The sequence below is a fragment of the Pelobates fuscus genome, chromosome 6 (genome assembly GCF_036172605.1).
Source record: "Pelobates fuscus isolate aPelFus1 chromosome 6, aPelFus1.pri, whole genome shotgun sequence".
Taxonomy (NCBI): domain Eukaryota; kingdom Metazoa; phylum Chordata; class Amphibia; order Anura; family Pelobatidae; genus Pelobates; species Pelobates fuscus.
Genome location: NC_086322.1, coordinates 120,918,092 through 120,935,830, shown reverse-complemented (window position 1 = coordinate 120,935,830; position 17,739 = coordinate 120,918,092). Strand labels below are relative to the sequence as shown.

The window sequence follows — 17,739 nt, the reverse complement described above, 5'->3', positions numbered from 1 at the left end:
CAAAAACAAATGCCATAAAAGGGACAGTAGGCACCAGAACCACTTCTAAGTTTTGCGGATCTCTGGAGGTCCCTGTCAGACTGTTACAATGACTGCATCCACAGACAGTCAGTTAATGATCATGCTCTTCACATCAGCAAGAGAAAGGAAGGAATAATCACAGCAGCGGTGGTCGGGCTGGAACTGTTGGAGTATAGCTGCCACACAGGTCAATTATGGTCAAGGATGTTTAGGATTAAAAAAAAAAAAACAAAAAAAAAAAAAAAAACCTAAACACTCCAAGTATCATAACTACTACAGCTTAACACGGTTTTAAAGGAGTTTCATAATGAACATTAGATTCCTCATAATCAGTGTAGAATATTTTTTTTATTATGTTGAGCATTGGTATACAGTTGGTTTTGACCATTCAGAATTACCATTAACCCTTTCGGGGTGACCAAACAGGGAGCCCTTCTCAACTGGGCGGTGTGGAAATTTGTAACCATGGCCAAATACTATAATGCAGTGTTAATGCCATACAAAAACAGTGTTCATGCTGGAAATGATTAAACAAAAACTGAAAAGGCAGCTAAAGCCTTGGCCTCCTAGCACATTAACCAATGCAATAAGGCTGTAGTGTATGTGGTGCTTGGTGTGTCCCTTGTAACATATTTAGTTTAAAAAGTGATCCTGAAGTGCGCCATTTAAGAGAAATAATAAATTTAGAATATTCCCAGTGTCAGAGCAAATGAGCATAACAAGAAAATGTGTCAATGCATGTACTAGAATACAGCCTTTAAAAATAAAAAGTCACTAGTTCTCTTTTGCATTATTTTGAGGAGAAATGGAGAGGAATAAATTAATTTGTTCTAAAGTTACATAAAAGGTTTTCAATTTGCAACTTCCACAAAGCAACCCAGCTATTTGTGTCCCCAAAACATAGCCTTTGGACGTGAATGAACACTTGTTATTCAGTAAGTAATGCTGGATGAAGCAATTCTATGTGCTATAAAATGTTTTAATACAGATTTAAAGACCCCAAACAGACAGAACAGATAAATAAATTTCATTCTTCACAAAATTCTACAAAATGTTTAATACATATCCTTAAGAATAGTCAGGGCAATCAAAGACAAGCATCGTCCTTTAACAGGGGTTTTACTTTTTACGAAAAAACAAAAAATGGCCCTGATTGTAGGAGATCCCTGCTGGCCAGATCCTCTTCAGTCCCACGTAAATGTCCTGCTTTAGCTGTCATAGTTTGGTTGTGAAGTCAAAGCAAGTATTTGCTTACTGAGGAATGCATTGTGGCGTTGTAAGTATTCTATGGTATCGGCCTGTTTTTCACTCACTTCTTCCAAGCTTGCTCTGTCCCTTTAAAGAGAAAATTTGACATTTAAATAAAAAATAAATAAATAAAAAAAGGTATAAAACAAAGTGATCATTTTTTTTTCTAGTGCAAGTCATTTCTTGTTGTAGGATTGCTTAGTCTCAATGATTATGACATTCCAATATTAAATAGATTTATTTAACATGAAACATTGTCAAAGCTTGTTTAACCCCTTAACGACGCAGGACGGTTCAGGACCGTCATCGGCATTTTTGCGTTGCCGACCGACGACGGTCCTGAACCGTCCTAAATTTAAGAGGTACTTACCCGATCGCCGTCGTTCCCCCGGCGGTGCTCCCGGTGTGGGGAGACTGCCTGCAGCCCAGACAGACAGTCTCCCCATGGCGGATTAGGACCCCTGTGACCACATGGTCACAATAGGTGTCCATGTGTCTGCCTGCAGGGGGACTGTCTGTGTTGACAGGCAGTCTCCCTGCATGTGTAAAATCATAAAAAAAAAATAAAGTTAAAGTGAATAAAAAAAAAATTATTATTATATATATATATCATATATATGATATATGATATATAGACATATATTATACCTATATAATATACGTCTATATATCATATATAATGTCATGCTAAGTGTATTTTTATATTAATATGTACATATATTAATATAAAAATACACTTATAATTAAATTACACACGTATATATAATATATATAATAACTATGTTAGATGAAAGTGATGTTTGTGCCAGCATTCTCCCGTGCGCCATTAGTATTGCAAGTCCAGGATGAGTTCCTGGAATAGCAGTGGTCTGATTGGGATTCTCTTGGCTGTGGGATGATATTGGAAGAAAAACTGTAGGTTGGAACGAGAAAGGGCATCAGCTGCTGTGTTATGATTGCCCGGTATGTGTTCACAGATCAGGTGAAAGTGTTGTGTTCCTGCCAACCATGCGAGTCTCCTGACGAGACCTGTGATTGTCAGGGAAGACAATCCCTGTTAATTATTTCGCATGATGCCGTGTTGTCTGTGTAGCATTTTATGGTCTTTCCCTTCCACTGGTGGCCCCACTATCGGGCAGATTTTGAACAGGGTAGAGGTACTGTTAAATGATGGCAGAGTTGTTGTCTCTATTGGCCATTTGTCTCTCAACCATTCGTCGGCAAAAATGGCTGCAAACCCTGAGTGTGCTGCTGCGTCTGTCCAGAACACCGGAGAGTTTTCTGTTAAAGGTGGAATGAACAGGTCTACCCCGTTCCAGTGCTCAAAGAATTGGCTCCACATGGTCAAATCTACCCTAGCCTGTCCGTCCAGTGTGATTATACTGTCATGGTGTGGTAGGTTTGGTAATAGACTAAGTAGTCTTGCAATAAACACGCGACCTTGTGGGATTATCTTCATGGCAAAGTTCAAAGAATCCAGGAGAGATTGCAAGTCTTTCTGAGAAGTGGTCCCTCTGATGAGGAACAAAATCGACCTCTGCCTAGATTCTCTGAACTTTGTCATCGGGGAGACTTGCTTGCATCGCAACGGAGTCTAGGCATATCCCTAAAAATGTCAGTTTGGTGGTGGGACCTATGGTTTTCTCAGCAGCTACTGGCACCCGTAACGTGGAAAATAGCGCTATGGTCTTGGCTATACTCTGAGGTGTGGCATTGGGGTTTTCTCCGGTCAGAAAGTTGCCCAAGTAATGTACTATGACTGGACAACAGTTTACGTTCAGCATGAGGCAGCACAGTGTTTCTGCGAAAAGATCGAATAGTTTGGGGCTACTCTTGACCCCGAAAGTTAACCGGTTGGCGAAATAAAGACCATTCAATTTTATTCCATGCAAATGCCACAGTGACAAATGTAAAGGAAGTAGCTTGAAGGCATTGGAAATGTCGGTTTTGCCAAGCCACTATCCCAGCCTTCAAGATTGCCTGTATGGCATTGTCTACCATGTCATATTGCAATGACAATTCCATGAAAGGTTTCAATGAATTTAGACTTGGTACAACAACAGAATGTGGAACAGACAGGTCGATTATCAAACTTTTTTATGGTTATATTTCCAGGTTGCAATACCTAAGGGGTAGGTGCTCAAACATGTGAATGGTGGACTTTAAAATGGCCCAAGCATAAAGCCTCTCTACTTCTGTTTGAAACAGGTTGTCTACTCTAGTTGGTCCTATAGTGGCTGATTGTAGGTTGTTACACTCGAGTGTGCCTGTTGGTAGTGCGATTAACCCTGTGTGGAACCCTTCCATGAAACCGGTGATTAGGAATTGTACTAAATCCTGTGAAGGGTGAGTGTTAAGGTAAAAAGCCAACGTGTCGATCTGAACTTCGGTCAGTCTTTTCCTGGGGAAGAGGCGGTTTGGGCACATGGTCTTAGCGTGGGCTCGGTAACAGATGGAGCAGAAATGCAAGACAAGGTCTCCCCAGCTTGTCTTTTAACCCTTTCTGTTCGGCTCTAGTGCTAGGGGTGATGTAGCTAGTGGTGGCTAAAATGGGCTCAGAGCACAAATTGGTAGAGCGAGAGTTTGAAGAGCAAATTGCACAGGCCGGTGGTACTAGCCCGGCAAAGTGGCAACTGAACAATTCAGTGTCCATGTGACTCCAATCTATCCTAATGCTGAACTGCATAAAGGTTGCCGCTGCCTTGGCTGAAATGATTTGTGATAATCGTAAAAATTGGTACCACCGTACTGGTTTCCCAGATCTACCAACTTGTGCATGTACAAATCTAGTTCCTCTCTACGTGGGGGAAAGTTTAAGCATATTACATCTCTATATAACCCAAAGGCTAGTACAAAGTCTGGTATGGACAACTTCTTACTTATCCTAGGATCTTTGGCTTTGAGCACTACTGACAGGTCACCGTAGTTGTAAGTCTTGTTTTCAACTAGGTCTTGTGATGCAACCAGTAAGGACATGAGGTTTAAGTCTTTTCCCTCGCATATTTCTATCTTGAGGTTGGTAGGGACCATATGTGCTGGTGTGAGGATGTGTGTATCGGAGCCCTGTGAAATCTGTGACAATACCCTGTGAGACAGTTTGGTCGATGATTTGTGTAGGAGGGTTATCTGGGGGAAACACTGTGGTTGGTGCTGGAGATTCCAACTTTTCCATTCTTTGGTTCAAATTATTGATGGATGCCAGCATTGCGGTCTGAACCCTGTTAAGAGTGTCATAAATGTTATCTTGGGTACTGGACCCTGGCTGTGGATTTTCCGTACTGGTCATCATAATTTTGTATAACTGCCTTCCTGGCAGTGGCAGGATAAGGTATCCCCCTATGCCTCAGCTCTGCAGCGATCTTTGGGATTGTCCATGATCTTAAAGGACAGGGGCTAATAACAGGGTCTGGATTCTCGCCTGGTGTAGGGGCCGTAGTTGGAGTGGGTGGTCTAGCTATCGTATTTTGTAGGGAGAAGTCCTCTCCTTGGTCTGACATGTGAGACATGCTAAAATTAAATTTAACGTGAGTCTTATCCCAATATTTGGGACTTGCGTTAACTAGCGTCTCTTTAAATGCAAGGTGGCGAAGAACTTAACTACTTGTGAGATGGTGAGGCCCAGCTAATTGCCAGGTGGCTGGTAGAGGCGCTGTATTATTTGGCCCTGTGCCGTGCCATCATAATTTAGGCAGGGTGTCGGCCTCTCGGGAACTTGATAAGTGGTAAAAAGACAAGGAAAGGGACGCCCTTTCTAAACTCTTTTTTCTGACATATGTAGCAATTTAATAATACATGTACTGAGAACTTTAAGGGTTACTGCCAAAGAACACCCCAATATTTGTTCAGCAACATCTCCAGAGTACAGTGATACCACTCATGTATAGGTGTGTCAGGTTTCCTGGGGGATAAAATACCTTATTTTTAAGGGTGTGCATTCCAGTTTTCCCAACTTGGAATTTTCACAGCGGGTCATCATGCACCCATGTTCTTTTGGGGACATTTTTGAAGCCGGCCATGTAATTTACCCTAATCAAACCATATATTTTTGAAAATTACACAACCCAGAGTATTCAATATGGGGTATGGTCAGTCTTTTTTAGTAGACACTTAGTCACAAACACTGGCCAAAGTTGGCATTTTTGTTTGTGTGTTAAAAATGCAAAAAATACCTTGGGTTGTCTTCTTTTGCAAATGGAATGCCATTGTGGAGGTAATTCTCATTCCTGGGCTCTCAAAGGCAACATAACCAAACTGACAAATTTCAATGTGAAAAAAACAGTAGGGGAAAGAGGTATTGCTGAACACAAATATTAGTGTTTCAAAACAGTAAAAAGTATCACAACAATGACATCCTCAGTGAAAGTGCAGTTTGAGTGTGAAAAATGCAAAAAAAAAAAAAAAATAGTCATCACTGTGATATGTTTTCCGGTTTTGAAACACTGATATTTGTGTTCAGCGAAGTCTCCCAAGTAAAACAGTGTCATGGAAAGTTACAGGGTTAAATACAGTGCTAGCAAATTAAATTCTCTGGACTTTCGGCCTGGGTTGTCAGGCATGTCCCTCAAATTGCAATTAATCAAATTACTTACCGTATATACTCGAGTATAAGCCGACCCGAATACAAGCAGAGGCACCTAATTTTACCACAAAAAACTGGGAAAACTTATTGACTCGAGTATAAGCCTAGGGTGGGAAATGCAGCAGCTACTGGTCAATTTCAAAATAAAAATAGATCCCAATAAAATGACATTAATTGAGGCATCAGTAGGTTGAATATTGTTTTTTAATATTTATTTACAGTGTGTATATAATGAATGCAGTGTGTGTGTTTGTGTAGTGTGTATATAATGAATGCAGTGTGTATATAATGCAGAGTATGTGTTTTCGTGAATGCAGTGTGTATGTAATGCAGAGTGTGCGTTTTTGTGAATGCAGAGTGTGCGTGTGTTTGTGTAGTGTGTGTAAACTGGGTGGGGGGAGGGAATTTTTATTTATATTCAATTTATAATATTTTTTTTTATTTATTAAATATTTAATTGTTTAACTTTTTTGTTTGTTTCCACTCCCTGCTTGTTACCTGGCCAGGGAGGGGGGATATGTCATTCCATGGTGGTCCAATGGCATGGGCTGAGCAGTGGGGGCAGCAGCAAGCTGTTAATTACCTTTACCTATGCTGAAAAATCTCTGTTAACGCTTGAGTATATACGGTAATTATGGAAAAATATTACAGAAATATGCATGTAGAATTTAAATATACATATTTATAGATTTTTATAATTTTATAGACTTTTTTAAAACTTTTTTTCAAGTACGTCAGCAGTCCTTAAGTACTGTTTTTTTGTCGGACGTACCGGATACGTCCGTCGGGAAGGGGTTAAAGGAATACTATAGGTTTCAAAATAATGTTCACTTAATCATGTTTTGGTGTATTGCCCCTGCAGTCTCACTGCAATTTAGGAGTCATATCACTTGTTTTGCTTTATGCAGCCCTAGCCACACGTTCCCTAGCTGTGATTGATACAGCCTGCAAGGATAAATAAAAATGGTTTCACTTTCGGACAGTAACATGCTTTAGAATTTTTTTTATCTCCCGTTCTGTAAATTGAACTTTTATTGCACACAAGATTAACACACACGATTAGACTTTTATATCTATTTATTGTTTGAAGCAAAGAGGCGGCTATTAACAAAGCAGTAGAGAAGACATTTTAAATTAAAGGGGCTCTCCAGTGCCGTCCCCTCTCCCTCCCACCACCTATCCCCGGTTGCTGAAGGGGTGAAAACCCAGTCAGTCACTTACCTGAGACCTCTTCATTACGTCAGCCGGTGGGGGAGACCTAATGCGCATGCGCAGCAAAGCCGCACATGCACATTAGAGCTCTCCATAGGAAAGCATTGAAAATGCTTTTCAATGCTTTCCTATGGGGAATTGAGCGACGCTGGAGGTCCTCACACAGCGTGAGGACGTCCAGCTACGCTATAGCACAGGTTTTTTTGTGCTATGAAGCAGGAAGTGACCTCTAGTGGCTGTCTAATAGACAGCCACTAGAGGAGGAGTTAACCCTGCAAGGTAATTATTGCAGTTTATAAAAAAACTGCAATAATTACAGTTGCAGGGTTAAGGGTAGTGGCAGTTTGCACCCATACCACTCCAATGGGCAGAAGTGGTCTGGGTGCCTGGAGTGTCCCTTTAAAGAGATTGTGCAATACAGGATTATAAAATCTAGGTTATGTCTCAGGAAGTGTTTAGGAAGGCTGTGCAAGTAACATGCAGGAGGGTGTGCCCAGAGCTGTATAAACAAAGTGATTTAACTCCTTAATGGCAGAGAATTGACCAGTGAGACTGCAAGGGCATGATCTAGACACCAAAATGCTTCATTAAACTAAAGTAAATATAGTGTTCCTTTAAAGGCAACTTTCACTAAAACATCCTGTTTTAGCTTTATTCCTAGTCAGGAAGATCTTCATAGATACCTCATAGATACTTGATGCCTTTTTAGCAAATGTCCAGTGTACGTTAACTTTTATATATAGACATCTCTAAAATATATACCGTATTTACTTGAATCTAATGCGCCATCGGATCTAAAGCACACTTAAATTTTTTAAACGCGGAAGCTGGAATAATTTTTCACCGGCGAATGTAATGAGCATTTGCTGGGGCGAAACGAGCTGCAAATGGGAATTTTGCCCCATTTAATTTGAGTGATACGCCTGCCGTACCTTTTAGCAGTTGTTGTCAGAGCAAGTGATAAAGTGAGGAGCAAGTAGGTAAGCAAGAGAGTAGTACGCATGCGCGGTTTGTCTTTATTGCACTGTGCTTTCGTTTTTGTTAGTACCAAAGTCGTACTCTAATCTTGTGTGCATTCAAATTTTGTAGACTTTATTTTGCCAATAAAGGTGTGCATTAGACTTGAGTAAATATGGTAAGTTACTCCTTGTGAATGATCCTCTTCCACCACCAAGGTACACATTTTACTGGGAGGATGCAGGATGAGTTTTTAGCGAAGGTGAGCAAGTTTTCAGCCAACGGTGGGCAATTTATTTAATATTTTTATTTTATCTTGATCCTTTAGAACAGCATTTCCTCCAAAAGATAGGAAACATATTCTAAACTTTTTGAAGAGTATTACGGAACTCACAATCTTTTGCATTTATATAAAACAGCCTAGCTCCTGTTGGAGCAGTGGGACAGGAGAGGAAACTCTGCTGCACATTTTTGGGATTGTTTAGAGATGGTGCTCTTTTGGATGCATTTGCACTCTACCTTATATCATCTAGTAGAGTTTCCACCCGCTTCACTATACAAAATTGCAGGGGGAAGGGGGGTTTCTTCCATTCACTGCTCTCTTTTTGCTTGGTACCCCTATGATGCACATATTCCTCTGGATTTAGCCTGACCAAGGGATACCGTAATTCTGCAAAATTAAATTTATATCCTTCATCACTAGACACTGTCAGTAAGTCTTCTTGACACTATTAACTTAGAATATTATAATTAAATTTTTATGTATATTTCCTTTACATCACTTCCCATCCCCTGCGTGGGATGTTTGTTTAGTCGTTTAACATATGCTTAACATATGAAGACAAGGGGAATTTTATTTGAGGAGCTCCTTCACATGGATACCAAAATGGATTCCATTTTGAACTACCAAAATGTACAATGTACCTTCTTTCCATGAACTGATGCAATACTGTATGGTAATATATGAATCTTATCACTTAGAAAATCAGTAACTTTTACAGTAGTCTGTGGTAAAACCCTTTCAAATACTTAGCAGGTCCAACTGGTTCAGTTTAGCACCACCACCCCTGACTTTTATATGTATTTATGGTTTGTAGCAAAAAAAATAAATCCCTGACAATACCATGTTGGGCCGGGTGTAAACAAAGTGCTGACCAATAGATTGGGGATAAGTAAATAAAATATCTTGTTTCTATATATGAACTAAATGCAAACACATACCTGAATCCAATTCCAGGACTTGAATTTCTCTGATATGTGTTAAGATTCTCCTCTTCAATAATATCTGGTCTAGGCTTACTGCTGTTAAATCTATATATTTTCCCTGGCGAAAAAAACAAAACAAACAAAGATAAGAGTAAGGTTAAACATACGAACGCCATAATGCTTACAATGTGGCCCTAGTATATGGTATAGAAGCATACGAATGTTACAATAGTATATTCACAGTCCCTAGAGACACTAACTTTAAAGACAGCTCTGTATACATTCCCTAAAAAAAAAAAAAAAAAAAAAAATGCTTAATGTATTTAAAAAAATAAATAAATAAAAAGTTTTTAATTTAAGCAATCCAACAGAAAAAAAGGTGGAATCTTTACCTGACTGAGCAAATGTTTAACCTTGCTTGAGCTCTGATGAGTAACGGACAATAACACGAATCAAAGTCTCACTGACCATATCTGCACAAGCAGGGCAAACCCTGATTGATGAACAGACATATCTCCATGTGCATATTACGCCTAATGGTTGGAGAGTTGATGAAAATTGACACGTTTGCGAAGTATGCAGTAACCCTGCTGTGCAGGCTGACCAATAAGAGGCAAGATGCAGCTGCGAGACAGGTAGCTGTGTGTGTGTGTGTGCGTGCGCGCGCAACAGTGTCCATTAACTAGTTACCACTATGCTGACTACATAGCTATAAAGGCGAAGAAAGTTAAAAATACCAAAGGACATGTATACATAACTTATGATGATCTAAGAAAGTGTCAATCCACACATGGCAAAGCATGGATGGTGCAGGATTCCCTAATTGGGTCATGGTTGGCACACAGCTAGGTGCTGAGGTAGCAGAGAAGAAGGAACTTCTCTATATCAGAGATGTGCTCTCTGTTCACACAACGTCCTGTTTTGGTAGTTCTATGAATATATCCATTAATCAGAAGATCCTGCGTGAGGGTGCATACCATAGTTGCGCAAAACTCCCTTTCACTGCAATAAATGAATCAAATTTCTTTTAATCTACAACTGAATTAATCAATTTGCCCACGATTTACACAATGGATCAATTTGTTCAGACATAGATTAACAAGAATTTGATTTGTTCGTTGTAGGTGAAGTCATTTTGTGCACAAGTCTAGCACATACTACTCAAAGAACAACCAGAGCTTGAGACCCAATGCAAAACCATTCCAGTACTCATCATACAGGTGTATATGGTTTAAATGCTTAAACGGAAACTAGAGGGCCAGGAAAACATAGTTGTTTTCCTGGAACTATTGCTGCCTATAGGGCCATGCCCCCACCCCTTGTGTCCCTTGGCGCTTGTTCAGGACCCACCTTTGCTCCAATGGCTACGCTCACATTAGTATGTATAATACTTTCCCCAAGGTGTTTAACATGACAATGGATGTCTGGTAGACAGCCACTAGAGGTGGAGTTAACCCTTGAAAGGTAATTACTGCAGTTTATTAAAAACTGCAATTATTACCTTTGCAGGGTTCAGGGACCTGGGACTATGCACCCAGACCACTTCAATAAGTTGAAATGGTCTGAATTCCTATAGTGTCGCTTTTGGAAGCAGTTTCTACATAGGATTTTGTTTTACATATGAAAGTGCGGTTAAAAATAATGAAGTCTCAACTATACCATATGAAAAAGACACCTACCGACCTCTGCTGGCGAAACTGCGGAGAGAAAGGGACGTACACCCACATGTGGTGGCACTGCCCCAAAGTAAAACTTTTCTGGGCGGAAATCCAAAACACTATCATCCCAAATTCTAGCCAGACCGGTAGAACTAAATCCATGGACATTCCTACTGGCCAGACCCCTAGACGATTGGCCCAGACCAGACCAACAACTACTCAACAAAATAGCCCTAGCAGCCAGACGGGCCCTGGCCCAGACCTGGCTACAACCAAACACACCTCCAATGACCACAGTACTCAATAAAATCAAAAAATGCCACCTCATGGACAAGCCCACAGCCCAAATACGGGGCTCTACCAAAAAATTTACTAGGACTTGGGAACCCTGGGAAAATTACATTGACCAACAATGACACAGATAGACAGAGGACGTGTTACCCAAAACAAAAGACCAAGACCCTCACCCCCCCCCCCCCCCCACCCTCCTAGTTCTTCACCAGAGGACCGAACTAACCGGTACTCCGGCCCTATGTTCTACTCCCAAACAAGTTAAAAAGTTAATTCACGTTTTCTTTTTCTTGCTAAAACTAATGACAATGAGAAGCTACAAAACAAGTGTACACTGTATGGAATATATTATGAGCCTCTGTTTGTATTCATACATATAGCACTGAACCACAATTGGGCTTTTGCATAAGCCACACTGTACAAAATGTGATCACTATTGTCATTGCAAAATAAAGAATCATAAAAAAAAATAAAAAAATGAAGCCTATGAGGGCGTACGGACATGTTGGCCCCCCAAAAATAAATATGTTTAGAGAGTAAGGTTGTTTAATACTGCATCTAAAAAGCATTTTGCTAGTATTATGGTACCAGTGAGGGGCCTTTCTTAATTAGCTGAAGTGTGTACTATTAATAGCAAAGCACACCTTGAAATCCTGGTCTGGTCATTCAGGCAAGGAAGTGAAAATTATTTGTTTCTAATATCAAACCATTATTTGCCAACATTTATGGCACTTACAACGGATGTTCTACAATTGCGTCAGACACGCTGTTGTAAACTAAAACTTTCCACTACAAAATGCTGAAGATTAGGAACCAAACATTTGGTGTGTGTCTCTACAATTTAGATTTTATATGGGAGGATGTATGTACATCATGGCCTATTAACATACACCTTCTTGTAAATGTAATGTCCTTTCCTCCCCCCAGCACACACACACTTTTTCTTGTTAAATAGACCACCTGCTTGTGTGATCACAGAGTATATGGCTTTACCAATTCCAGCCACAATGGTAACCCCACAGAAGCACACAGATATCAAACAGCAGGTTGTTAAGTAATCAGACAGGCCACCATCAAATCACTTGTTGGTGGTCCATTTCCACCCTCCTAGAATGTAAAATACAATGAATAACAGAATTGCAGGGCACTTCATACCCATTCAAAAAACACAAGCAAATGAACAAACCATAAACCAGGACAAAGCAACACAGGCCTTAAGAGTTTGGGAAGCTGTTCATTTGGCTTGAATAATAAAAAAGCCAATCCCCTTAAACAGAAATATTCTGTTTGGGATAAAGGCATATTTCAAAGAAATAAAACATTTACATAAGAGCATCAAATGTTGTAACCAAAACCCCCACACTCAAATTAAGGCCTCAATTTTATATTTTTGCATAAGCTTTTCAAAACCTTACATTTTACTTATTTTTTTTTTCATCTCTAGGATAGAATATATATATATATATATACCTGATCCTGATGAAAGTTCCAGTGGGAACTGAAACGTTGATCTTTTAATATGGAAATTCAATAAACTAAGTTTTAACTTTACCAAGTCCGTGAGTGCTGATCACCATCTACAATTATATACATATATATATATATATATATATATATATATATATATATATATATGTAAAAAAAAAAAATTATATATATATATATAATTATTTATTTTTTTTACTTCTTTATTTTTCATTCGGCATGATAGTAGGTCACATATTCAAAATCGCAATAGAAACAAGAGTATATACGAACATGGCAATATGATATTGGTACAAGTAAAGCATGGTAAATGAGGTTTTATAAAATGATATAATAAACTACGGAAAACTAACAGAGCTGATGTTTGTATCCCCCGGGGGGTAAAATTACCGTGAACAACTACAATTACCGTGAGTAAGGATATGTGACAAGGAAACTATACTCCAAGAGAAGTTTTCCGCTCTCCAAAGTGCAACTCATTGACTACGGGCAGGTGGCTGTGGGCAGGAGGGTTTGGGTAAGTGCTACAGCGCACCTTAATGTTTCGGCCTATAAGCCAGTGGGCTATATGTGAGTAGTGCCATGGTTCCCAAATTGTTAGGATATATTTTAATATTTTGAAAAACTAATATCCAAAAATATTAAATCAAGACCTAAAATTGTAAAAAAACAAAACAAACAAAAACAACACCAGTGTCCAAAATCAACAAAGGACTTAAACTTCCTTTTTATTTTAGCAGAGTACACATACCAAAAAAAAGGTAAAAAAAAAAAAAAAAAAAGGTTGATTGTGAAGCAATTTTTTTTGTGGATTAAAGAGGTTAAAAAAATAAATTAAGTTTAATTTTCAATGAGAAAGATGCAATTTTTTAATTTTATTTTTTACAATTCTTTATTTTTGTCGTGCATGATGATAAAGATTGCATAAGGTATACTTGTGAGGTTGCAATGAGTGTACATCCAGGGCAAAATAAGTATATAGATACATTAGCACATTTTGAAAAGTGGGTAAAACGAGGTGCAGAGTAAGATAGTAGTTGAGACAGGTATCCCAAGAGCTGTATGCACCCAGATTAGTCTGGCTAGAATAGGCAGTGATAAAATAATAAAACGAGAGATAAACATTGTGGAACATACCAGAGTAGTTCCCCTAGGAGCCCTTCCCTCCCCCCCCCAATGGAAATGTAGGAGAGCTAAGAGGCATACATTTCTTAGGGTATGCGGCATAACAATATTCATGAGAGAGAGTAAATTGCTTTAAGTTCAGCACAAGGTGAGGTACGATGTCGTTGTTTGCCCATTGCGTCAATCACACTATGCCCTCCATCGGCCAGACCCAAACCTCTGAGATTATGCTATTCTGCTTGGCTCGTGTCAGATATGTAGGCAGGTGGGCTCTTGTTAGCTGTTGACTCCCCCTCTCATCTTGTCCCATGCTGACAGACCTTTGTTGAACTCTTGGGTGTTGGGGAGTAGCTTGTGTGGCTTATGCTTCAATGCCTTCTGCTGTAGTCTCCTCCGTCTCTGGCGCCCCGCTCGGGTGGTTGTGGGTGATGGGCGGCTGTGTGGACGCCGGTTAGCTTGATGGTGGTAGATGGGTGGTGTCCACCTTGAAAGAGTGGGAGGCTGTGGTTGATATAAGCCTATCTTCCGACTTCCTCCAGAATGCATCAAAATGGTTGTTCAGTCGTGTGAGGATATCTTGTGTAGCGTTGTTTGGGCCATCGACACATGCCGTGTCCGCCATCTCAAGTAGGTCTCCGTTTGCTTTAACTAGCAATATCCGACATCTCAGCATGCTCGAGGTAGCCTCACTTGGGTGGACCGGGATCACCCCTGGCGGTCCGAGGGGGAGGTGGGGGGGTGACAGGGCTTGCTCGTGCTGTAAGCAGCTTCAAGACACTTCCAGGTCATGCGAGCGGCCACCTTCCCTGCCTGATGCGTACCAGGCTGCAATGTTGCTTGTGGTACCAACTGGCCCCAAATGAGTCGCATAACATCCCTGTGTGCCCCCTGTTGTGGGTGGCAAGTGGGTGTTTGGAACGGATATTTGTCTCGCTTGAATAAGGCGTGGTTTGCTTGTTTTCCCAAGATTGTGTGGAAGCTCATGAAAAGCACGACTCCACACCATGATGGTCAGGCCCTGCCCCCAAAAAATGCAATTCTAAAGGGAAACTATAGACACCAGAACCACTACAGCTTAATGTAGTTGTATTGGTGTCAATAGCCTGTTCCTGTAGACCTCAATGTAAACGCTGCCTTTCCAGAGAAAAGGCAGTGTTTACATTGCTGCCTAGTAACAGTCACTCAGATAGCCACTAAGAAAGTCCTTGGTCAGTGCTGCAGTGTGCAGCACCTACGTTCAGTATCTCCACGCTCTGCATGAAGACGCTGAATGTTCCTCATAAGTATGCATTGATTCAATTTATCTCTATATGCGGATTGGCACAGTGCTGTGTTTTGCCACACATGCAAAATATTCTCCCAATGCTTTCCCATAGGAAAGCATTGGCTTAACTGAGATCATTAGGAAATTGGCAGGGCGTGGGAAATATAGGAGAGTAAAAACACCTTTTTCCTGCGATTGAACAAAAAAACAAAACAAAACGCACATCACTCACAGTACAGAGGTTACCTCATCTTTACAGTGGTCGCATCCATGGCTGATGTGAACCTGAAGACAGTCTAACCCAATGCTCATTATAGAGGGGACCGTAGGTGCATGTGCAGTTCTCGCAGCAATGCACGTATGATTCTGAAATAGCTAATCATTTATTCTGGAAGAATTATGTAATAAACATATTAATCCAGTGCATTTTAGATTCAGCTGAATTTGGGATGATTGTTTGGTCAAAGGTCCAAATTGGCCCTGAAGCAGTTTTGGTGACCCATGCAGTCTTGCTGCTCAATCCTCTGACATTTAGGATTTAAATTACTTTGTTTATACAGCACTAATCACACCTGCCCTGGCTGAAACGTACCATTTAAAAAAATAAAATAAAAAAATTCATATCAGATATTACATCGCGTTGTCTTCTGCTCTGTTAATGTGCAGGCTCTAGCAGGCTATTTACAGAGCAGAACATATTTTTTCATTAAACAAGTGAACAGCCTGTGCAATAATGGAAGTTTAAAACTTAGATCTCTTTGCATAAAGGGTGCAGGAAGGCTGTGCAGGGAAAGTGTGGCTAAGTGATATAACACCTAAATGGCAGAGAACCGAGCAGTGACATGGCAAAAATGCTTCATTATGCTATAGTTTGAGAAATTAGATTGTCCGTTTCAGCATAAAAAGAAACTGAAAGCTGTATTGTCATAGTTTATTTAATACTATAGCCATTGATCTCATGCTATTGTATGAGCATCCAAGGAAAATAAATATTTTAAAAGCAAACAAAAAAAATGCTACTTGAAAATCAAATTTGATTGCAAAAAATTAAACAAAAAAAAATTAATACCAAGAGGTTTTCTTTATCGATCATATCGAGGATAATGGAATGTCGGTATATCACTTTTTCTGTGCATGTTTGAAATGGTATTGATTTTAAATAGGGATTGACCGATTATCGGTCTGGCCGATATTCTGTATTTTAAGCAATATCGGTATCGGCCAATAAAGATACCGATATTGCCGATAATGCAGGCCAGGGCCGCCATGAGGGTCCTGGAGGGCCCAGCACATCTTACTTACCTTCCCAGCAGCTCCCTTCAGCTCCCCTGTAACTCTTGCGAGTCCTGCGGTAGTCAGAGGTTTGCCACGGGTTACCATGACAACGCTCCTCGCGGCACACAGGCCGCTAGAGAGTTAGACAGGGGAGCTGAAGGGAAGGTAAGTAAGCGTGTGCTGGGCCCTCTCTACACAGTCCATGCCACCAGACCACCAGGGAATGCCATATCCCCCCTCCCTGGCCAGGTTAGAAGCAGGGAGGGGGGACTAAAACATTAAAAAAAAAATTCAAAATTAACCCCCCCCCACACTTTACACACTTAACATACCTACACAATCACTCACTGCACAAACGCACACACTCTGCATTCATTATATACACACACTAAACAAACGGCACGTACACACTCCGAATTCATTATATACACACACTACACAAACACACACACACTGCATCCACTAATCAAATACTCTCACTGCATCCACTACACACACACACACACACACACACACACTCTTGAAAACAAATTCTGACTGGCATGTATATTTTGTGCATTTACCTTAAGAAACAAAAAAGATTTGCAAATAAATAAATAACATGTTCAGTTAACAGTAGATTTGTGTAGAAATAGTATTTTTATTTTTTTATTTTTTTTTAATGGTAAATGTACAGAATATCGGTAAGTTATCGGCCTGAAAGTTCACAGATTATCGGTATCTGCGCTAAAAATTAAATATCGGTCGATCTTGAGTGAATTTTGAGTGTCAGAGCATATAGAAAATACCATCAAACACAACTCAAATACAGCACATTAAAAACATACAGGTACTATTTTGTAGGATAGACAACCACAAATCATCAACATTTCTCTACAGTCATATTTTTGTTCCTATAACCTAAACTATGTACAGGTAGTGATTTGGGAAACCAAAATAAATTATTTTTTTTCAGCCATCAAGTATACAAACATTCACGTTCAGTTATAATTCAAGTATCTAAACGTTCCCCCCTTTTTCTTTTCAAATTGTATTTTATTGAAATCTCATTAAAAAGTAGTCATTCAGTATAACAACGGTACATGAACAGAACAAAAACAAACTTCACACCACCATGCATGATACAATTGTTACGAAGGGCTAACCATTTCTCAGGGTGAATGGATCACACAGGTCAACAGGTCATGGGAGACAGTAGTGAAAATTGTGTTAATCTAGTGCATTCAACCAAGGGTAGTAAGAAGAGTAGTGCGAGCTGGATGCCAAATTTTTTCACCTTCTCTTTCTGATTTTTAGTAAGAGCCAACATCACTTCATATAAATAGTCTGGCGTTTTGGATTTTATTTTTTTTTTGAGTGTGGATTACTTTTTTTTTCCCAGCATAGGATAATTAAGCTCTTAACTGATAAAATTATAT

The 17,739-nt window shown here is 39.8% G+C and overlaps 1 protein-coding gene across 1 annotated transcript in view; it reads right to left on the bottom strand.

Annotated features, from left to right (window-relative positions):
• Window positions 1-785: 785 nt before the first annotated feature.
• TMEM192 (transmembrane protein 192) overlaps window positions 786-17,739 on the bottom strand; it is a 92,297-nt gene continuing 75,343 nt past the window's right edge. Inside the window, exons 5-6 of the mRNA XM_063460023.1 lie at window positions 9,239-9,341; window positions 786-1,356 (exon numbers count right to left, since the gene is read on the bottom strand). Of these exons, the coding sequence (XP_063316093.1) occupies window positions 1,230-1,356; window positions 9,239-9,341 (230 nt within the window). The 3' untranslated portion in view covers window positions 786-1,229. The remainder of the gene's footprint in view (window positions 1,357-9,238; window positions 9,342-17,739) is intronic.